The 23,781-nt window shown below is 37.5% G+C and overlaps 1 protein-coding gene across 40 annotated transcripts in view; it reads left to right on the forward strand.

Moving 5' to 3' along the window:
* SORBS2 (sorbin and SH3 domain containing 2) overlaps nt 1–23,781 on the forward strand; it is a 204,819-nt gene that overhangs the window by 141,419 nt on the left and 39,619 nt on the right. For 27 of the 40 annotated variants that reach the window (XM_028165371.2, XM_007177890.3, XM_007177893.3 and 24 more), the window contains 7 exons: nt 3,328–3,394; nt 4,099–4,143; nt 6,671–6,860; nt 9,313–9,427; nt 16,898–17,056; nt 17,748–17,831; nt 19,618–19,674. In XM_028165371.2, the coding sequence (XP_028021172.2) occupies nt 3,328–3,394; nt 4,099–4,143; nt 6,671–6,860; nt 9,313–9,427; nt 16,898–17,056; nt 17,748–17,831; nt 19,618–19,674 (717 nt within the window). The remainder of the gene's footprint in view (nt 1–3,327; nt 3,395–4,098; nt 4,144–6,670; nt 6,861–9,312; nt 9,428–16,897; nt 17,057–17,747; nt 17,832–19,617; nt 19,675–23,781) is intronic. The other 13 variants (XM_007177900.3, XM_007177903.3, XM_007177904.3 and 10 more) reach the window with 4 other exon arrangements.

The following is a 23,781-nucleotide window of genomic DNA, read 5'->3' on the forward strand; positions in this document are numbered from 1 at the left end:
TCCTTATAAGGAACCAGCATTTTTATGTACAGCTGTGCTCTTATGTAGACTGTTCAAAGTTTACAGAGAAGGTACAGGTGTGAAGAGTCATTCACATTTCTTATCTGTCAGCCCCACAGAGCACATCCCCAAGTATAGCTGTGTTTATAAATGTGGAGTCTCGCCATGTCTGAGCCACAGCAAGCCAAGAATCTCCAAGGCTGTTTTTCTTTCTCATCCGCATAGAAAGTAATAATTATCAGACTTACATTGCTTCACAGGGACTTTCTGCTCAGTGTACACACCAAAGGCAGTACTGTCCCAGTGTATCATCTCAGAGTCTCATTTTAGACAACCAGCATAGACCAAGGAAACAGAATTTCAAAAAGTAACATGGAAACTCTAGAAAGCCAAGAATTAACCAAATGTTATCTGAAGAAAGGGAAGCAGCTCCCCAGACTGCCCTCTCTCATGCGACCTGGGACGTCTAATGGTAGCCTTTTACTGCCATCCTTAAAAACAACAACAACAAAACCCGCTAGGGTTCAGATCCCACGAGACTGTGTAATTAAGGCGAGTAGTTAAGTGAAATGTAAGATTCTTTCCTTCAAGTTCAAATATAACAACGTTTGAGTCTTTTCCAATCTGGAAAGGGGCGAAAATAGAATAGAGTAATGTATACTGGTGTACATTCTTATTGCTTGGAAGTATTAAACAGTAATGAAAGGAACCAAGATTTGAATCCAGGTTGATCTGACATTAATCTCAGCTTTCCACTGCAGCCTACTGTTTATATTATGTCAAAAGCGGGGTGGATAAGAAGCTTCTGCTTTTAAGGAACTTAGTTTAGCACAGCAAATGTTGCCAACATTTTATTATCACGTTAAAGAAATTTTGAAACAATATCTGTATTTTGTGACTTGCTCTAGGACACTAGATTGTTTACTATAGTCAGTATTTTAGTAACTTAGACTAGTAAATACCAAATTTTTATTTCTCTAATTCTAAGCCGATGATCAGAATACAATCCGAGTCCAAAATATTCCCTAGTTAATTTTTAAAATAATGTCTTGAACACTATACTCACTAACAAGTTATTATGGATAATGATAATTATCACCAAAAATGTAGAAAATATGTGTCTTTTCCCTTTTTGGAAATCTCTGCACGACAAATCAATGTAGAGTCCTGATGTTTTGTAAACTACAGGAGTGTAAAATTTCAGGTATATTCAGCCAAGTTATAGAAAACAACCAAATAGTGATTTACTAGTAGCTACTGTCCATGCAAAATCATTGTGAAGAACAAATACACAAGTAAGCTTCCTGAAATTTGAGTAGACTTCCGTTTACCTAATCTCAATGTTTGCCGTAACAACCTACATGGTGGCATTTATAAGAGGGACTTTAAATGCTTAGAGGACTTCTTTTAGAAAGGGACATAGAGTTTTAGTATTCCCATTTGCCAGTCTCACACTCCTCTTTGCCAACCAACTTGGGCATTTCCTGGCATCTCTGTGCTCGCCATATAAAGCTAGCAGATGGCACAACAGAGATCCCGCCGGATATGTGCCCTCCAGCAAGTGAAGGAAAAACTCCTGTCTGTCAGGATGCATTGCCATATACAGCGATATAACTCACTTATTCAGCCTCCTCGTTGCCATTGGTGGTGTCCAGGTATGGCTGGGAAACATTTTTACACAAAGTTATGTCTTATTTTTTATTGCTAAAGACTGCAAAGGAATTAAAGCTTAATGAAAAAGAAATCCATCTTTTATGAAAATAAATGTCCCTTAAAGATATATGTTCATCTACTTTGTTTAACCCAGCAAATAACAGCTAGACTCTTGCTTTATCACTGCCTCTCCCACCAGCTCCCACCACTTGAGTATAAAGTCCACCAGTGATCCACTCAATATTTCCATTGTAGAAAGAGCCTAGAATGAGTGAAGAAGTGATTCCCAACAAAGTCAATTAGCCCTTGATGTTACTCTGTATTTGTGGTGATTACCAGAATCATATATTCTTAGAGATCAAAATAAGTCTAGATATAGCACAAAACCCTCAATTTCCAGATGGAAAACACGATGACCACATTGGAAAGAAAAATCAGGATATAAAATCTACACCAAAGCTCAGTCTAACAAATACAAGAATATTTTTGTGGCCTTCCTAACAGAATATTTTCTTTGAAGAGAACTGCCTTGAAAAATCTGTATATTTAGTCACTATATACAGAATGGTCAAGTTTCTTACCAGAATAACCCTGGAAGAGTTAAAATGAAGACACTCCAAGCAAAATCTTGAATTATGATTATAAAGGCATATGTCCACTTTCACAGGTATACGATTAGGTAGACTTCCATCCAATAACCTGGATTCATTGTTTTATTCTGTAAATATTTGAGGTTCCCTACTGTTATGATTTATTGAGCATTTCTTATATTCTAGGCATTGTTCTAGGTCTTTTTGTATACACTGTCTCTTTCAATTTCCATAACAATTCTACGATGTGGATATAATTATTTTATCTTAGAGAAGGGAAAACTGAGGCCCTAAAAGGTTACCTCACTTGCCCAAATTCTTATTGCTTGGAAGTATTAAACAGTAATGAAAGGAACCAAGATTTGAATCTACGTTGATCTGACATTAATCTCAGCTTTCCACTGCAGCCTACTGTTTATATTATGTCAAAAGCGGGGTGGATAAGGAGCTTCTGCTTTTAAGGAACTTACAGTTTAGCACAGCAAATGTTGCCAACATTTTATTATCACGTTAAAGAAATTTTGAAACAATATCTATATTTTGTGACTTCCTCTAGGACACTAGATTGTTTACTATAGTCAGTATTTTAGTAACTTAGACTAGTAAATACCAAATTTTTATTTCTCTAATTCTAAGCCGATGATCAGAATACAATTCGAGTCCAAAATATTCCCTAGTTAATTTTTAAAATAATGTCTTGAACAGTATACTAACAAGTTATTATGGATAATGATAATATCCATAATATCCAAAAGGAGCGAAGCAAACAATTACAACAGTATAACTTTTATTCAGTTAATTTTATATAAATAAGCTTGCACAAATATCAACTATCTAGGGCTGGGCACAGCTGTGACCTGGAAGAAATAGAACCATAGCGTATAACATTCCAACTCAGCCTCCACCCAAACAAAGGGTAATATATTTACAAATTGCATGTATCCCTGGATAAATTACTGATATGTCATCATGACATAGTAAAGAGTCAGAACAGAAATCTGCTATTTAAAAAGATAAAATCTACAAAGAGGAACAATGTTTATTTGGAACCAGTTTTGTAACTGTTGGACATTTTCTTTTACAGACAGTTGACAGGCCAAAGGACTGGTACAAGACCATGTTTAAGCAAATCCACATGGTGCACAAGCCAGGTATGTAGTTCTGTTTTCTGGTCAGGTCCTTGTGGGCTGAAGGATGCATACTCTTTCGTGTAGTTTCGGTTCACACAAACTGTCAAGACCCCAGCAAACTTCATGGCCCTCCCTTCTTTTCAGCACTCCTCCTTATTCTTAGATCACCCCTCAACTCCCAGACACCTGCGCTCCTGCTTCACCCCTGAGCTGCCAGGAAGCCTCTTGGAAGGTGACCCTTGGAGTAGTGCCAGGGGCTCTGGCTTTATGCCTTCATCCTTCCCCATCCACAGTATAAACTGGCCTGGCGTATTATCTGCTTAAACGGACGCATTATTCCTCTGTCCACGTGTATCTGCCCCATATCAAGACAGTGACTGTAGCTGGGTCTCACTGAGTTGACAAGGGATCTTTAAAGCACTTACTAAAGGAAATTCATGATCCAGAACAGGCGGAAAGGAGGAAGAGGGACTGATATCTGTATGCTGTGAAGTGGGCAGCGGAGCAAACCTTTACAGCCCAGAGAAGTCAATTTGCAAAGGCCCAGCAAAAAAAAAAACAGAAAAAAAAAACCCCATAATATTTGAAAATTTAAAAATGGTTTTATGAACTAGGCAAAATGTGTTGGTTTTCTAACAAATCTGTTGTTTCTCTGAAGTTCTGCTATCTTGTTAGGATGTGGTGACCAATCTGTATTACCATAATATTTATGTTTCATTTTCTAGATGATGACACAGACATGTATAATACTCCTTATACATATAATGCAGGTAGGATGGGTTTCCTTGCTTGGCATGAATACACTGTGCCCTCCCATGCTTGGAAGAACTTCCCAGTCACCTTTTTTTTACCACTCTGAGTGCACGATTTCAGTTTCTACAATTAGGAAGATGCTTTTTTTCTTTTCTCAGCATGTATAACGAAAGATTTGATCTTTTCTCATGGAAATGAGAACTAATACTATTTTATCTCCTTCATCCCCACTGTTAGTTTATTCTCGGCTTCAGGAATGTTTAACCAAAGTGTGAAGGACAGCAGGAAAGAACATACTGTAACAGGGGGTACAAAATAAGATAAAGATCTTCTTTTATCAGTAGAGAGAATGATTACAATTGCGTAAGATCTTTCAGATACAGTTCACCAAAAACAAGTCAAGCAAAGTATTTTGTGACCCTGTCCATGCTTTTGCTCCAAATGCAATCATTCATTGAAGGATTTTTAAACATCCCACTTTGCTGGACCACTTTTCTGACTCAGAGTTGCCAGCGGTCATAACGGAACAACTTCAATTCCGGGCATTTCCACTTGTACTTGAGTGAGTTGGTATCTTGTGAAGTGGTTACAGGCTGGAATGAGGGACCCCTAAAAAATGTTTCCATCATCTCTTTCTCCTAAATGTCACATCAGGGGACCCCACATGGGGCCGCCTGTCACTTCCCGGCCCCAGGCTCAGGACGATTGCACAGTGCCTGTTATTCCCTTCTGTAGAGCAGTCTCCGAGGCCCACGTCCCGTTCGGCAGCTGCAGCCTCCCATCAAGGTCCCCTTGCCAGCCACACCCCCAAGTTGGATGAGGTTGTCCCCTCCATGAGGCCTGAAGGCCAGCACTCAGGCCTTTTCCCTGTTGAGGATTCTGCTACTAGTGTCCGACGACAAGTAGAGGGAAAAAAACAAGCAGAACAAGCTCAGCAAGCTGCAAGAATCTGGTTTTCAGTCCTCGCTCTTGCAGATGATAGCAGGTGGCCTGCTAAGATTCCCTCAAGTTTTATTCCTGGTCTCAGGTTCTCCTAACTCCTCTCCTGTGTTTAGCTTGTTAAAATGCAAAATTCAACTTAGAAGATTTTAAAGATCTTCTTGGCTTTATTAAACGATTCATGAATCAGGCAGCATCCAACATAGCAGATAGAAAGGAGCTCTGAGGAGCTGAACAAAATGAAAGACTTTCAATAGGCAGAAGGGAGCAGGAACAAGGAAGTTAGACTAAGAAAAAAAGCGGGTGGGTTACTGCAAGGTCACTTTCCCCGAGGGGAGGGCAGGGGGCTGTTAGGCAGAGTATCTAACTCGTGCTGGCCAGGCCATTCCTGATGGACAGCTTTAAGATTCCATTTCTGGGAGACTCAAAACTGTAACTAAGTTAAGTCTCGGTTTGGTGCTGTGGGGCTTAGCACGAGCAACTCCATTTTGGGTCTGTTTAGTTCTTAACAAGCGCTCAGGTTGAAGTCTGACTGTAGCACTGAGGCAAAACAAAACTGCAGACACTGTCTCATTTGTCATAGCCAATTTGCATGGACCTTCAGGAGAAGCAGATGAATGAAAATAGACTTAGCTCAAAAGACTGAGGTGGCAGGAAATTCAGAATTTTTATAATTATTTTTCACATTGAAGTTTGCATCCATTAGAATTAGTAAATTGAACGGTAGTTACATATAAACTTGCAGAGCCCTTTAGAGTTTTACCATTTAATCAGTAGACAAAGCAACTCTGATTAGTCTCTTCCCCTCCTACTAACCTTACATCGTGCTGTTCTATGCCTTGCACTTTCTGCTGCTTTTTTTCCTCTGCCATCTCCACTGCCCTCTTCCCCGACCCACCCAAACCAATCCTTCAGGGCTCACTCTAGTGTCATCAGTTCTGTGATATCTTCTCCGACCAATCACCATCTTCTAAAATCTTTAATGCCTAAAATATGTTTTCCTTATGTGGCCTTTATCATATGCTACCAATTATTTTCAATCATAATTCTCATCATGTCTCTTTTCCCCAGATGTGCTATAAGCTTATTGAGAGTGGATGTTTCCTTATGCCTTGCACCGCATGTATTTAACTTGCTCAATATTTTGTTTGATTGCAATTAACATGTCAATTATCATATGCAAATCAGAGCTTTTAAAGTAATAGAAGATATTTGGAAACAGTTCTATTAAGTATTCTTAATCTTCTTCTAAAATCTTAACTACGTTATTAGTTTACATTATCCACGAGAAAACTTGCTAAGTATCTGTAAGTTTGTTTCTAGTACCAGTTGGAATTATTACTAATTCCATAATAACTGATGAGGATTCACTGTAACCAATGCTCGTGTATTCAATCCATTAATGAATTAATAATGATTAATAAATTAATAATATTAATAAATCAAGAGCATACCATCCAATGCATGCATTGTGAATATGTTTACCGATAATAATCTTGGTAAAATCATGGGATATTTTTGTGGGGTATAAGTAATGTAATGCACTTTCAACATGTTATTTGTTTCTGTTCTGTGTTTGTTTTGCTGTGCTGTGTTTCCTGATAGGCCTGTACAACTCACCCTACGGTGCTCAGTCACATCCTGCTGCCAAGACCCAGACCTACAGGCCCCTCTCCAAAAGCCACTCCGACAATGGCACTGATGCCTTTAAGGATGCTTCCTCTCCTGTCCCTCCCCCGCATGTTCCTCCTCCAGTCCCACCACTTCGACCAAGGGATCGGTCTTCAACAGAAAAGTAAGGCATTTTCCCCTGAAGTGTCCTGTATTTAGCTTAGGATAAAAATAAGCCCACAGGGCATTCAGCAGAAGAATCAGTGCTTACCTTTCTGAGATAGTATATGTATAGTCTTATAAAGGTGCCACGTTCACCTCCTCTATCAAGAGTGTAGTGAACACTTTCACAATATTGGTTCCTAATATCATGGTCACCTGAGTTAGACTTGAAGTAACTGAGCGTCATCTCCACTCTTTGATCAATAAATGCATATGAGACAAATAAATAGAAATAATTGACACACACTCCCTTTGGCATAGCAGGTCAGAGACTATGCAGTTAATTTTCAGTTTCCTCAGATTTGAAATGCTAGGACTATTAATGATTTAAAATTGCCCCTCTGATCACAAAAGTATCTTTTTGAAAACAGAAAAGGTTATTCGTAAATCATAAGTAAAGCATTAGTTGATGTGTCTAGCTGTGACTCATTTCCATACACTAACTTTAATTTCCCCACTGAAATATTTTTATAGAAACTATTCAAACAAAAATAAAAATTTATAAACACACTTCTATTGGGCCATTTTTATTAGGATAATGACTAATAGTACTACTTATAGGTAACCTTCATTGAGACCTCACTATGATCCACTAATCTAAGCACTTTTCCTGTATTATATCACTTAATTCTGAGAACAACCCAATGAGATATGTTCTATTTTAAACCCATTTTAGAGAGAGGAAAAAAAAAAAAAAAAAGCTGTGGTTTTGAAAATTAAAGTAAGTTGCTCAGCTCATGCAGCTAGTATGTCCAAGCCAGGATTCACACTCAGCTCTAACTAAAACCATAGCTCATGCTATACCAGCAATAATAAATAAGAATATAAGAATTATTCAGTATTAATATGGTTATTAAGCATCCATCTATCATACCCATCCCAGAAATATTATATTCAACACCCTATTGTACCATTAAAAGTGACTGATGATCATATAGGGTATAAGATACCACAAAGATAGACATACATTATGTGTGAAGAGTTCTCATTTTAATGCCCGTCTCCTCATGATGATTATATGTTTATAGGTGTTATGTCTTAAATTTGAGAAATAATTGTCTAGACACAAAATGCTATCTCTGCCATAAAAAAAGAACCAAAATGAACTCAGATTTAAATGTATTTTGTCCTATATGTCTAGTAAAAATAAATCTTTCATTGAGAAACATGATAATCCCTTAAAATTTTCTAGAATGTTTTCATATACATTGTCTTATGTGATGCTCAAAGTACGTCTGCTGAATATTACTCATCAATTTACTAGAAAGCCAGGACCTGCCTGCCCCTAATTCTCCTGTCTTGTAGAAACTTCTATTTCCAACATGCATGGAGTCAGAATTTCATCCCACTCTATGGGTCAGAACTGCCCCCACCATGGGACTTTCCTGGTGGTCCAGTGGCTAAGACTCTGAGCTCCCAATGCAGGGCGCCCGGGTTCAATCCCCGGTCGGGGAACTAGATCCCACATGCATAGCTAAGAAGTTCACATGCCACAACTAAAGATCCTGCATACTGCAACAAAGATCCCTCACAGGTAACAAAGATCCCGCATGCCACAACTAAGACCCAACGCAGCCAAATAAATAAAAAAATATTTTTTTTTAAAAAAGGAAAAAAACAAAAGAATTGCCTCCATCTACAGTCAGAAAATCCTTCTTCCTCAAATGTGATCCTCCCAAAGGAAGACTTCTTCAGCCTCAGCTACCTAGAAAAGCTTTACTTTTGAAGTCCCTCTTTGCCTGCCTCTTGAAGGATATTAGTTCAGGAAAAAGAGCTGATTCCAGGGTCTCCTATGCGATGGAATAGACGCCAGCCTCTGGTTTTTCAAGGGTAAAACCATGGAGGGTCTCCACTGCCATACAACTTGCTCTTATGGATGGCAACCCAAGTGATACTTTTGCACTTTTCACAGACAAACTATGATGCCACTTGCAAGATAAACAAGATCAAACATGACGTTTACATTACTCCTTGTCACTTCGGATCAAGGACGCCAGGTCACAGAGTGATGGGATAAACTCACACAACTTAATGGAGCATAACCGCTGCTTCCTCTAAACACAAAAATACACAGCTGCCATTTGTGACCCCAGAGTTCACTAGCAGATAACTGGCTGCATTTCTATCAATACAAACCCCTCGTGTGAGTTATTGAGCCAGCAGGAGGATAGTCCTTGTACGAAAAAAAGTAGAGGAAAATATAATAGGAAATCAAAGAAATGGCTTTCTTTAAATCATTTATGAAAAACAGAACACAAATGTGGTATTTTTTTGCATATTAACATTTTATCCTGAGATGCTTTAAAAAAAAGTCTATACTAAAATTAGCTTTGAAAACAGATAATCAGTGGTTTTATACAACGGTTTTAAGCATAGAGAATTATTTTAATATGTAATTTGCTGTTGATTTCTAGGCATGACTGGGACCCTCCAGACAGAAAAGTGGACACAAGGAAATTTCGTTCTGAGCCAAGGAGTATTTTTGAATATGAACCTGGGAAGTCATCCATTCTGCAGCATGAAAGACCAGTAAGCACTTGTCATTAAACAGAACGCCAGTTCTCTAGGTTTCCTGGGTTCCCAAATAAACCTGAATTTCATACCGTTTAGCAATTTTTTAACCACAAAGGTGATTTATTTATTTGGCACTATTTAGAAATCATGTTTATTTTGTATCATGATTTGTGTATCTTATCTCAGAATTAAAGATACAGTCTCTAATACATTGCCCCTACTCACCAAATATAGGACTCATTCTCATGTAACTATAAATGTGCCTAATCGTGATCCTGAGTTTAATTTTTTAAAAAAGAAAAAGAACAACTCTCAAATGCAACACTGAATTGCCAGTCTACATTGCTAATGAGAACAATCCTTCATGCTCTCTGATACAAATGGACCAGGCAGTTCCATCCCTTGGTTTCCATTTTGGTTTCTTAATATTTCTTTGGCTTAAAGGGAAATTTTCCAAATGTCCTTTGTTATAACAAGTTGTTTTAATTGATTCTTATTAAATCTCCCTCAGGTTACCAAGCCTCAAGTTTCCTGACTGATTGTCAATCTAATGGATCAAGATTATATTTAACTTTGCAGTATTTTTTCCAATTATATATTTTAATTACATGCAAAGGAAAAGACATAAAAAGTTGAAAATAACCACTTGCCTCCTCAAAGTACAATTGAACAAATAGGCTCTTCCTTGGCCCTCTTTTGTTTTGATTCCCCCAGTCCTCGCTTTCCCTCCTAGATCAATGCCTTCAGGATCTCTCTGAAATTCTATAATTCCTCTGCATCACCTCTATCAAAACCTGCTTCTGGTTGCAATTTGCTCGTCTTTGTCTTAAAAGAATTTTAGGTGTCAGTGAACAGGAAAAAGAGAGTTTTCTTTGTTAGTGCCTTTAAGAGTATCCAAGAAACCACAGTATTATATATAACATAAGGCCAGCCCTGAAATTTGATTAGAAACCATTGCTCACCACACCCAATATGAGTGTCCTTGATTTAGTTTTTGAAACCCTGTATTTATGGTTATGTTCTTGAGAAACATGTTCAAAAACCTTATAATCACATAATTCATACAGGATATTTTTCTAAGCCTTCTTTGCCTTTCTTCAAATAACTCATATCTTTTAGAGTAACAGGACTTTACCAGAAAAACTGAAAGAAAAAAAAGAAACACCACCGAACTGCAGGTTCCATTGCAAACATATAACCCATTCACTAAGTTATATGACTGAATATCATGATCTTTGAAATTTCTAGGATGAGAACTGAGTGAACCATGATATCGCCATTGCATAAAATTTAAAATAGCAAAATAATCATGCAAAATAATGAGTCTCAGATTTAAATGTAAATAATGAAACATTAACGATCATTCTAACAATGTCTGAGACTCTTAGGATGCTGGGGGTTGTAACTGTCCTGGAATGCTTTTGTAGCTGTGATGTCAGGAAACAGGATTGATTTTGGAAGCAATCCCGTCAGGATATTTCTAGTATTTACTCATGCAGCAAAACCTGTGAAGCCCCACCTATGTGCCAGGCATCGTACTACGTGTGAGGGACACGGCAGTGAGCGAGACATAGTCTTTACCTCAAGGAACTTGGAGTCTATCATTTAATCAATATGCAAAGTAGCGCCACATTTGTGAGAAGTAGACCATCTCCTGTATGGTTAAAACGGAGACACACCAAATGAATTCGCCCCATCAGGAGCTTATTCACAGGCCCTGTCATTGTGACAGAAATTTCCACTTTACCCATGTCTTTGGGTTAAAGCTTTGAAGGCTCCCGGTTTAAAAATAGCAATAATAATAACAGCAGCAATAGCAGTAGTTGTAGCTCCTTATTGAGCACTTATGTGTCAGGCCTTATAATTAGTAATTTATGCCTTATATCATATAATGATCCCAACAACCCTATGAAGTAGATGTATGGAATTCCCGTTTTACAGATTGAGAGGCTGAGCACATATTAAGTAACCTTGCTCAGGTTCCCGTGGCTGGTGAGTGCTGGACCTGGAAGTTGAGCCCAGGCAGACTCATGCCTGGTGCACTTAATCACCACCATACTGCTGCACATCCCGGATTAGCTAAATCGGAAACACATTTAGCTGGTAGTCATTATCACCTTAATTAGAGTATTTGATTATTTAATTATTTTGCAGTATAAGTTAATTTGTTCATTTATAATAAATTAGTGTACTGGATTTATTTTACCAGCAACCTGGGCCCTGAGTAGTTAGGACACAAGACCTGTATACTTAACTAGCTCTAAGAAGAATGGAAAGATCTGGAATGTGGGTATGGCTGAAGATTTGGGTACGGATGGGTCTCTGCTGCCACAGGAAAGGAGCAGTGGAAGGAACCTAGAAACTTGGAAGGAAATGAAAATGGATATTTTATGAAGAAATGGAAAGAACCAAAATGTTTATCCCTCCTAAACAATTTTGCTGAGGGCCAGCCTTATGCAAAATGATTTGAGCTAATCATCTGTATCATTTTGGCCAGGTTTTTATTATAGGACTCGACTATTATCTTTTTCTTTTCATCAACCCTGAATCCATTCCAGTTGCCTCTCTAAATCAGAAAAACAAAAACAAAGGGCTCAGGGCATGGTGCTTTTGCAGAGAGTGGCTATATCTTGATAGAGTTTACGTAAGATTCGAGAGTGTCTTGGACACACACAAGAGAGAGGATAGAGAGCAGGTTTGCTAAGTACGAGTGATGGGACAGCATGTGGACAACACGTAAGGACCGCAAGATTTAGGCACTCTCATGTCTTTTTCCTCCAAGACAGTTTGTGAGCATTCCTTTACTCTTTTCATCTTAAATGTCTGTAAATTATACACCACAGCTGGGTTATTCTCTGTCGTTCTTTTGAATTCCGAGATGACGCCATTGTCTGCCCAGTTTTCCCAAGTGTCATCTTGGATTCGCCTCTCCCCATCCATTTCAAAGTCCTGCCTCTCAGGAGAAATGCCACGGCCATTCTTCTCTTCTGGTCCACAATTGTCCATCGCCTATGTTAGAATGACAGCCACTAACTCTTTTCCCTAATTCTCCTATCTAGTCTCCACACCACAGCTAGGGCAATCTTAGAAAACCTCCTGCTCAAAACTTTCTCCCAGCTCTCAAGTGTCCTTAGAGCAAAATCCAAGTTCCTTAATGTAATATACAAAAAACCTTGTGGTTTGGCCCCCGCTGACCTCTCCAGCCTCAAGTATCTTCCTGCCCTTCCTGCTTCACTCACCATGTTCCAGCTCTACAGAGAGCTGTCAATCTTCCCCCCCTGGACCTTTGCACAGGCTGTCTCTCTGCCAGGAATGCTCTCTGCACCACCTCTTTCTTCCTGTGGAAGATCCCATCTCCTCCTCGGCCTGTCTCACTTCCCCCAGGGCACCATCCCGACTACTGGACACTAGGGGCCAAGCTTCTCCTGCTGTGAGCCCCCCTACAGCACACTGCATTACCCCTCACAACCCTGAATTGTAATGGCCTGTTTACTTGTCTGTGTCCCTCACTAGACTTTAAGCTCCTTGAAGGCAGGGACCCCGTCTGGTGCACCAGTCGAATCCCCAGCACCTAGCGCAATGCCTGGCACATGGTAGGTGTTCAGTGAATACACGATGAATTAATAGTAAGGGAATGAGTATAGGTTTTGCCCTTGCAGTTAGTGGGTAAAGTTGGTGGGACCTAATCCTTGTTCTGTTGCTAATCTATGAAGTCTGTACATTTCTAGTGACAAAAGGCACCATGGGTCTCCGTCAAAGCACACACGAGGGATTCCACACACTGCTGTTAGTAACTGTGGTTCCCGAATTCCATGATTCCCTAGCGTACAAAGGGGGTAGAGGAAGAGAAGTCCTCCCCCGACCCTGGCCAAAAGGATCCTCCTCTTCCTTAGAAATCAATGGAATATGCATTTATATTCTTTAACAGGAAAGTAAAAATGAATACAATTTTTGAAGTGCCTAGATGCTCATTTGACTATAAATTTAGAAATGATGACAAAATCGGCCAAATGTTTGATCTAGAAAAATACTTTGCCATCACCAGGAATTTATCTTAAACTGATTTCAACTGCAATTTATTCCATGAGACAATCATGCAAACTCTCTGCTTGGATTATATTAATAAAATTCTACATCCCATCTGGGTTGGATATGTTTATAGGTGAACCACATTAAAATAAAATAATATAAATTCAATTAAGCACTTATTTAGGACAACTTTATGCTTGAAAATAGAAAATACGGGGGAGATGTTATCTTTCTCTACAATAACTAAACCTGCACATAATGGTAAAAGTGAAAGAAAAAGCATTGAAAACACAGGGCAGAGTTGAAATGCAATTTAAAGCCTCAGTAAACTTAAGCTTCTTTAGCAGTGAAGACTGTCACTTAAAGCTTAAGCTATAAAAATTCTGAGACTTTCATCTGTTGGTTTGAACCATAAAAAATTATCCCAACTAACAATGTATAGAGCACTTACTGTGGTATCTCAATAAATATAAAACATAGTAGCCAATGTCATTAAGGCTTAAAAATCTAATGAGCATAAGTTATAAAGGACCAAATGATGTTGGCAATTTTTCTGTTCGGAACGGCACATAGAAATCCCATGCCCGCAATAAGAATTCTGAGAACAGTAGAATTTTTATAACCTGAAAAGCAACAAAATGCTTTTAAACTGTAGAAAACAAAACTTCAAAAATAGGTTACCTTTAAATAAGAATTGTGTGTGATTTATAATTTTAGGTTTTCTTACCTCCTCTTGAGCTCATGACCAGTGTTCATTGTAAGCCCAGGTGTGCTGAGTTTTTCAAAATGAAAAGAGTATCAAAAGAGGGTAGAAAGAGGCGCAGCAGTATCTCTGCTCTTTTGTTGTCTTTTATGAGCATGATCATGCTTCCTAAATGAGCTTCTGAATGTTAACATTCATGTTGAACGGCTAAAAAACTTTCAAGTCACTCATGGAAAGTGCTGATTTAGTGAGATCATTAGTATGTCTGTCTGTCGGCTGATCATCTGAATGTATATCACTGACTTTTGTGAGGCCTCTGTGTACCTTAGAGTGACTCAAGATTGCTACATAATACATTTAATTGTTGCCTGACTAAAGGGATTCAAAAGGTCAACTACAGCGTAGAGAAAATTCTAGTTCTGCCACTTACCATTTCTTTACCATCGATCGAGGCTCTGCTCAAGCATGTGCTTTTCATTACATTCCAAAGTTATGGATAATTACCAATTATCCTTGCGGGGGTTTTCTCTTCTAATTTCTATTGGCATGAATTCTAGACAGTTGCCCATTGAGATGATAAATTGAAGTTTTAATCTACAAAATCATAATTCATGGGAAGTTGCCATTCCAAGGTAGGGTGCAAGATGGTAGATATTCTGCTCCCTTTTCCATAGTCTATCATAGAAATAGATTTCTATAAATCAGGATTTAGTATATTTGTTTGTTGTATCTATTTTTTAAGGTGGAAATCAAAGTGAAGTTGTAACCAAATATACTTATTTGTCTAGTAAATTTGCTGCCCTCTACTGTTCAAAATGTTTTTTAAACAAATGTTTCCTCAAAGAGAAGTTTCTATCTCCCCTTAGCAAAATAAAGTACTGTACATGAAAACAGAGATTATAAAATCAAGAATTAATAATATTATTAAGGATATAACATTAGAAACAGCGAGATTTGAAAAATCCAAAGATTAGTTTTCCTGTGGAAGCAGTCCTGGGTCTCTACAGACAGAACAAAATTACTGGAAAATTCTCTCTAGTGTCAACTACCTTAAATATCAGCTCCAGCCAAACTATTCCACAAAATACCTACATACTGCAGCTATAATCTAAATGATAATTGGAGAAAAACAGTATTTCAGTACTATCAGAATCTCAATTACTATTTTTGCACTATTGAATCAGAGATAAATTGAAACAAATTTTTTAATTAAACAGAAAATGGTAAATTAATTACCAGAATATTTTCTTTCTATCAATTACACTGTTACTTCTGAAATGTAAACCAAATATAATGCTGACTAAGTAAGAGAATATATCTCAAAATTTCTGCAACATTTCTCATAGTGATTATACGATGTTCTCCATAACATTATAACAGTAAAGGAGAATAATATTTTAAAAGAAAGAACAGAACAATCTCAGTACTGTGCTTGTCCAGACACAGGCTTTGTGACACCACCATAACTGTTATCATAGTCTGTTTTTAATCTCCTACCACTCCACGGTAAACATGTCACAGGGTTATTACATGGTCTTTATCATTATGGTCACCACATATTCTGGATACCATAGGCCCTTTCACTCTTGTGTTATGATGTCTCAAACTTTTCTATCACTGCCTGTAACTACTATTATAATCTCATAAAATATTGAAATAAAAAGCACATCTCTAAAAAGGCTTTGGATATAATTGATTATTAAATACAGACTGTGTTATTAACAAAACTATTGGGAATGCAACAGGCCAACAAAACACTCGGACAAGCTAATGTCAAATAATGGCTTTTGTTTGAATATGGCATATCTCAAAGCACCCAATATCACAAGTTTGTAGAGCATTTCTCCTGGAGCTGAGATGTAGTTACTCCATGGAGGTCCTTGAGTTCTTTAGGAACTGGAAGGGCATGATACGAATCTGCTTTGAGGCCATGAGCACATCATATATCTCCTGGAATGTGTCCTCTCCTGGCCCAGGTGAATGGCTTTTAGAGAACTGGAGATTTTTTATTTTTCCCCTGACTTAAAATATTACTGTCCAGTTGTTCCACGCTTAATTAGTGTCATGTAATAAATTCTCAAAGAAGTCATAACCCATATGTAGTACTTTAAGCATCCCTTTTTAATGTAAAATCAATGGCCTGAATGAATCTGGTCAGGCATGTATTATTTAAAAGCATTAAGGATATCACTGGGTAAAATAAATGCTGTCTGTCTTTTTTTCTATTATTAAAGCATATATATAATATGTATATATTTTCTCAACCTGCTTATATTAACAGCCCTAGGTTTTGTATCTTAAATATGACATTCAGAAACCAGTGGAGGGGTGTAAGTCAATTACAAAAAAAAAAATTTTTTTTTTAAATTTTTCTCTAAAGTCTTAACCAAACCAGGGTGGGATTTTCTCCCTCTCTCTTCCCCAACCTTGACCGACCACAGTAATATGAAAAACCTAACCCCACCCAGGTCCATTTCTCTAGCTCACGGGGGACAGGTAGAAGGTGATACTCAGGGTATCTCATAAAACGTGGCCTTTCCTCACTTTGTGAAGGTTCCTTGTCTTCACGCCTTTTCAGTGATCCGGACCATTCCTAAATTATCTGAGACCCCGGGGACATTTTACTTTTCCTGAACGTTTCCTCCTGCCTCACCTAAGGCAGGACACAAAGTGCTGCTAGCTGGTGTCCTCTTGGTCCCTTCGAGAACCCCCATCTAACGAAGCAGTTTTTCCTTCACCCCTTTTTCTTACAGCCCCCTCTCCCAACCACTCCGACACCTGTTCCAAGGGACCCTGGCCGGAAGCCTATTTCTATGTCACCATATGGAGAAGTAACTGGTAGCCCCTCCCCTCCGCCCAGGACCAGCATTCCCACACCAAGCGCGTGCACCCCGGCTCTCTCTCCCATCTGGGTGAGCTCCTTCCTTCTTTAACTTACCTCATGCCGTCGGGAAGTTCAGGTGCAGCCCTGGCTCCCCAGAGGCTAAGAAGATAATCAGAGGCTGGCTACTCACCATCACCCCCACTTTGCTGCCCTTTTCTTTCTCACCGAGACCCCGGGTTCTTCATGCCAATCAACCCGCTAACAGTCTCCCAGCACTTCTCACTCCTCCCCCACCTTGTATCTCTTCCCACGTTACCCCTTGCCTTCCCCAGGCTCTCCAAGTGCCTGCACCTGAGCGAACTGTCTGCTGACTCCAGGCTTACACGCTGGGACCAATGAGGGCGGGGGCGATGGAGTGACTCGCCCAGAAGAGCTACTTGGTGACTGAGTTGAGCCTGTTTTAATATCCTGCTGTGCTATCAATGCTCAATCTCACTGTCACAGAGAGTCTGTCATAGTTTATGCATCAAGCTAAGGAGAAAACTAGAAATGATGGCGGAGAAAATAACTAGGGGCCTAAGTGATGCCATCAAAGCTCATCTTCATATCCTAATTTTGCCCATTTTACTTTACTTCCTTTGTTCTCTCTGGCTGAGATTTGTTGGGTGAGAGTTGATGCATGTTTGTGTGCGAATGTGTGTGTTTTTCATGCCTCACAGCATTGCCCTCACTTAGCTCAGTGTGACTTTTCCTTCCCTTTTCCTTCACATCTGCTCCAGACTGATCGCATAAATCCAGATGACATAGATTTAGAAAATGAGCCCTGGTATAAATTCTTTTCAGAACTGGAGTTTGGACGCCCGGTAAGTGAGGCTAGACTGTTAATATAAAACGATTAGGAGAATGTTGTTTGGTTTATAAAACATATCATTATCAGAAGAGATAGGTGTCATTTAGAGAACGAAAGCTGAATACTATATACACCAAAAATACTCTGAAAAAAGTATATTCTACACACACAAATTTGGTACAGCTTAGCCCGCATTCACTTCTCTACCAAACATTTAAACATGTCAGACACTTCCTATATAGTTTTTCTTTCCCACCAAATCATGCATTAGATTATTTAATATCTGATTGATTACAGATTCAAAATGTTGAGATAGTATCTGTCCTAGAATAGTCAGACAATTATTACAGATTTATAGAAGATTTGTATTTGTTTACAGTCCATTTGGATCTAGCTCAATCAGAAAAGCACTGTGAAACTTACAGTAATAAAAATTACTATTATGATAGCTCCTATTTGCTGAGGAATCACCAAGCACCTGGAGAGGGCTGGGTTCCACACTAACGATCTGAGTCCTCACAATGTCTCTCCAGTAAGAAGCCGGAGGCCAGAGGGGTTAAGTAATTTGCCCAAGAGAGTTAAGTGGCAGAGTCAGAAGTTAAACTCAGACCTATCAAAAAAACAAAAGCAAACAAAAACTTCTGGCAAATCCCCACTATAATATACTGCCAGAATATCCCCACTATAAAATGTCTCATTTGCTCTTAGGGATATAAGGAAAAGGAAAAACAAGGAAACCCTGTGGACCTTGATTTCTCCTCCTGCTACTGAAAACCACCACGACTCCTCTAGTTCCCAGACCTCCACCAAAGGTGGACCTTACGAGAACTGCTTAATCTGTTTGGGATAAAGCATCAACCCAAGCTTCAAATAACAATTTCCTTTATTAACTCGAGTTTTACTGGGGAACTGCAGCTGCCGACACAGTGCATTTGATGTCTGTCAGTTACATAGTTTTTATACTCTCACTGGCGTTTCTGAATTTTAAACACTTAACATACCGAATATACCACACAGAAGTTTTATTAAAGATCAGAGAGTACAATCTTTCTTTTATCATGTCATAGACTGATTTATACAGTCATATACTGACCATATATTATATACTAGGTGGTTATAGTAGCTAGTCCCTTTTGTCCACTAAAATGCAAAGGAGACTTGGTTAGATTCATTGTATCTTATTGAACTGGATCAAAAGTGACTGTAAATGAGTATAAACCAAATAATATTTTTAGAATTTCTATAACTAATAGGAAGAATATTTTTCCTAATTTGAATCCAAGTATTCACATAAATGCATTTTACTTTAGAGAAAAAATATTTCCTAGCTTTAATTTATACATGTTGTTATTGTTGATTAGACAGTTTATAGGGATAGGACCAATTTCTGTTTTGAACCTAAATTATCAGCATTTTTCTACAATCATTTTCAGGCCACACATGGAAACTCACCAGCATGCTATCCACCTGCTCCTTCGGTGTTTTTTTAATGTACCTTGCATTCCTCTGTGGCTAGAGACTAGGAGTGCTAATTTTGATTTGATGAAATGAGTTTATAAATATACTAATCAAATCACTAGTAATTTTGCCCAGTGCTTGAGAATATTTACGAACATCGCACTCTTCCTCCTGGGCTACCCCCATTTTGCTCCATTCATGTCACTCTATATGTGTATCTGATACTGTCAGCGCTCAATTTCTAACTGTTGTCACCTTTTCCACATGTTCATTCCTTGCTGCCATTGATTCTCCTCCATTCCATCTCTACACTTCTGCTTATGTGGTGCATCTACACCCAGCCTCCTAAAAAGGCTCTGGACTATGTTCAAGATCATTCTTCTGGTGTTTCCAATGAGGTAAAAACAAATTATTCTCTTTTTCAGATTTCTCTCTTAGGACCTGTTACTGTGATTCTGAACATCCGTGTTTTACAATTCGCTAAAGTGTCTAAGCTGTTTTTGAAAATCTGTCTTTGCATCACTGGATTGTATCCAGTATCATTGCTTGGACATTAATTATACCAAAATTGTTGGCTCTTTCTGAAACATAGGTGAAGAATCATTCCGATCATTACTTTCAGGTGAACTATTCAATGCATCCTGGTATCCAGGAGTGTGATAATCAAAAAGCAAAAGTAGTAGTGTTAGTGCATATATTTGATTAGACTGAGTAAAATACTGCTAGAAATCTCTTCAGAGCCATTTTATCATCATGCTTGGAGGTGTAGAATGACAGTTTATATTCTTAGATAATCAGATTTTTATGCCTCACATATTCCTAAAATTTATTTTAATTCTTTCATTTTCCTAAATACAATTTGTGGACTTTAGCATCAGATAAAATCAAGAATAGGGCTGACAAATAACTGGCACACATGTCACAACTTCCCAGTCAGACACCCTTGGCAGACATTACTAATCCTTCTCAATGCTATAATCCAGGCAGCCACTCTAATAGATTATCACTGGCACATGAGATGAAATGCATTTTCCATCTCTGTATAGGAATGCTCATGACAATCTGATAAGTAAAAAAAAAAAAAAAAAAAAATTTATGCCTGGCAATGTAAAGTGATATTTGAGTTAGTCAAAGAGAGTATGAAAAATATATATTTTCATTAAAAAGTCTTAACTCAGTTAAATATGTGCAACTAGAAAACAAAACTAGTAGAATACCTATGCTGCAGGGTATACTACTGACACACGATGGTGACAACTGGAATTGCAGGCACAGTCTCAGGAGGAAATATCCAACTTTCTAGACCAATTTGCAATTCCAAATTATTTCCCCTGAGGTATGCATCACAGTGTATGTTAAAACAGAGAAGTGTTGAAATATTTATATATTAAATAAAAAGTAAATAGAGTAACCAGAAACATTCTGGGTTATTGAATTCAATCATTTCTAAAGGCTTATTTGCTGTACATAGGTGTGTAATCTGAAGAAAATCAAATACAACAAGCAGTTCTATTCTGTGTGTCATGTTACCTCTAGATCTGAAGAAAGGGTATCATTTCAACATATGAACAGCCAAAGAATTTACTTTGGAATTCAATGTGGTCAGATATTTCTCTCAGATATCTTGGTCAGATATTTCCAAGATATTTTTAAGACAGTTAGTTCATTGAGAACTGAAATGGAGTTAGAGATCGCCACGTCTAACTCACTCATTTTTCAGTCAAGAAAAGTAGAGTTCAACTATTTTAAGAAATATGTCCAAAATCAGATGATAACATGGTGGCAAATTAAAAATAAAAAACAGATCTCTTAACCTTCACTTCAGTGCTATTTCCTTTATATCATACTTCTTAGCAATTCCAAAAGATATATTTAGAGCTCAAATCTTTTAGAAACAAATTATTTACTTAATACTATTTCTTATTAACCATTAATTTCTGTGAAATACATTTCTATAATTAACATTACACAGTAATCCTTGGGATAAAAATAGTAGAAACTTAATTCTATGCATTCTGTAATGTTAATGGTAGTGGCAAAAAAAATCACATAAAGAAGCACTTTGCTGATGGTTAAACTGATTTTGCATTATCTCTTAGGGATTGAGAAGGGGGTGTCGTATGTTCTGATAGCATATTAACTATATTATTAACTTCACATCATGGTTTTTCAGTGTTAAAAAATCCTCTGATAAGGTACTGGATTCTGTCTCTAATAACCTTATGTAAAACATTTCTGGTAAAATTTGTAATTGATTAGACCTTATCTTAGCTACCATTTATCAGTTGCCTAGTATATGCCATGAATAACATACTTTTTAATCCATAAATATAAGTGAGAAGCTGGCATTAATAAGGAACAATTAAGGACTTTTAAGCAAAGTTTAATCACATGATCACATAGCAGAAAGAGCAATTCAGTGTCTGTATTTTATTAAAATGACCTTCATTTAGGTGTATTAAAATAATGGTAATATGTAAATACTCAGTAGATCATAATAGGTGAAATAGCTACCTCCTTTCTGGAGACAATTTCCATTTCAGAATGAGTACTAGTCATATACTTATCATACAAGGTTTTCTCTTAGTCATCTATCTAGACTTTTTATTGTTTCCTTATAATTTAATACTGAACCTTTCCTTTGAACACACATCACAATACTGGTTTCAGTTTATTTTAGGTTGTGGAAACCAGCACAAGGTAATTGTAGTTTCTTAGCCTAAGTCTAAAACACAATTAATTTATCAGTATAGAGCCTTCACTTCTTACACTATGTTTTATTTCATATTATTGTTTAGGCTCATGATTCAAAATCATTTAGCTGGTGATTCAAAATTTCTGATCACTCTAGGGGTATTCTAAGAGTGTTCCACAATGGATACTTTTTGATGGCCAACTGTGGTTTGTGGTTGGATGTCCCATGAAAGTTGTGAGCCACACAGGTGGCAGTGCTCTGAGGCTCTCTGGTGTTGCTCTTCTGCAAACATGTAGAATTAATATTTCAAAATCAGAATATAATTGGTTTTATTTATTTACTTGTTTGCCATCCTTCTTATTTAGTATTTATCTTTCCACCTTTCCAGTGTCCAATTCAGAGTAGCAAGTCAAAATAGTCATGTAAACTTATCCAATTAGCAGACCAATTTTTTTCTATCTTTATATTTATTGAGAAATTCAGAATCTAAATGTTTTACAGGAACTAAAAGTATTATAATATGCTTTTCTCTGTCTAGAGAAAAGAGAGGGTAATATTCTCTTGCAGAGAGATGCTTTTGTTTGTTTTTGGGCAATTCCATTCTCATTCAGTAAAAATGAAAATATTAGTTAATAGAAGCAATTTTAGAGTTATGCATAAGGGGGCTTGTGTGTGTGTGTGTGTGTGTGTGTGTGTGTGTGTGTGTATTTGGTAGGCATTTCCCTATACAACCTAGACATCATGCATCATACCACAACTACTTTCATCTCAAATTCATATTTAACATTTTTGTTTAATATCTGTTTCATTGTATTGTTCAGAATGAAGAAGTATGAAAATGGTGTATACAATAAGCATTTGGAATTATTTATCAATTTGTATCATCTATTTTTCTTTGTCCCTAAAACCATGGATAACTGAGAGCTGATTTTCTGACTAAAATGTTAAAAGTGCACTTTCCTAAAAAAAGGTTATATTTTGGTTCATTAAATCATTTATTTTAAGCTAACCCTGAACATAACTAATTTCTGATTTAAGGACCAGGTAGTCTAGTTTAATTTCAAACCAAATTCTGTGGTTTTTATTAAAAAGTCATGTCTATGTTGACAGATGAAAGCAGTTCTGCTTACATTTTATGTCTACATAAAAATAACACCTGGCAACATGACAAAAATTTATAAAGAAGGTTAAGTTTTATAAGGATTGCATGATGACTACAAATATTTCTTTAAACATCAAACCATTCCTTTATGTAAGAAATTTCTATTTATAGTCTATTTCTACATGAAGGAGTGGTTATTGATTTTTCTTTTTCCCCCTCAGGCAATGTTTGATTTATGAATATTTTGAGTTACACAGAGAAGAGCGGTGCTGTACAGTCGACCCTCCATATCTGTGGGTTCCACATTCACAGATTCAACCAACTTAGGGACAAAAATATTCCCCCCCAAAAAATTCCAGAAATTTCCAAAAAGCAAAACTTGAATTTTCCATGCCAGCAACTATTTCCATAGCATTTACATTGTATTAGGTATTATAAGTAATCCAGAGATAATTTACGGAAGGATGTGGGTAGGTTATATGCGAATAGTACACCATCGTATATGAGGGACTTGAGCATCCTCAGATTTTGGTATCCTTGGGGAGGTCCTGGAACCAATTCCCATCAGATACCAAGGGATGACTGTATATCAGAAGAGGAAGTAGATAAGAAGAAAGTAGAAATTAGGTTGCATGATTTCTCTTTGGGAAAACATTTTTATGCCCAAAATAAATGGTATTTTTAATCTCAATTTTGACAGTATTCTTT

Source organism: Balaenoptera acutorostrata, chromosome 21, assembly GCF_949987535.1.
Source record: "Balaenoptera acutorostrata chromosome 21, mBalAcu1.1, whole genome shotgun sequence".
In the NCBI taxonomy this organism is placed as follows: domain Eukaryota; kingdom Metazoa; phylum Chordata; class Mammalia; order Artiodactyla; family Balaenopteridae; genus Balaenoptera; species Balaenoptera acutorostrata.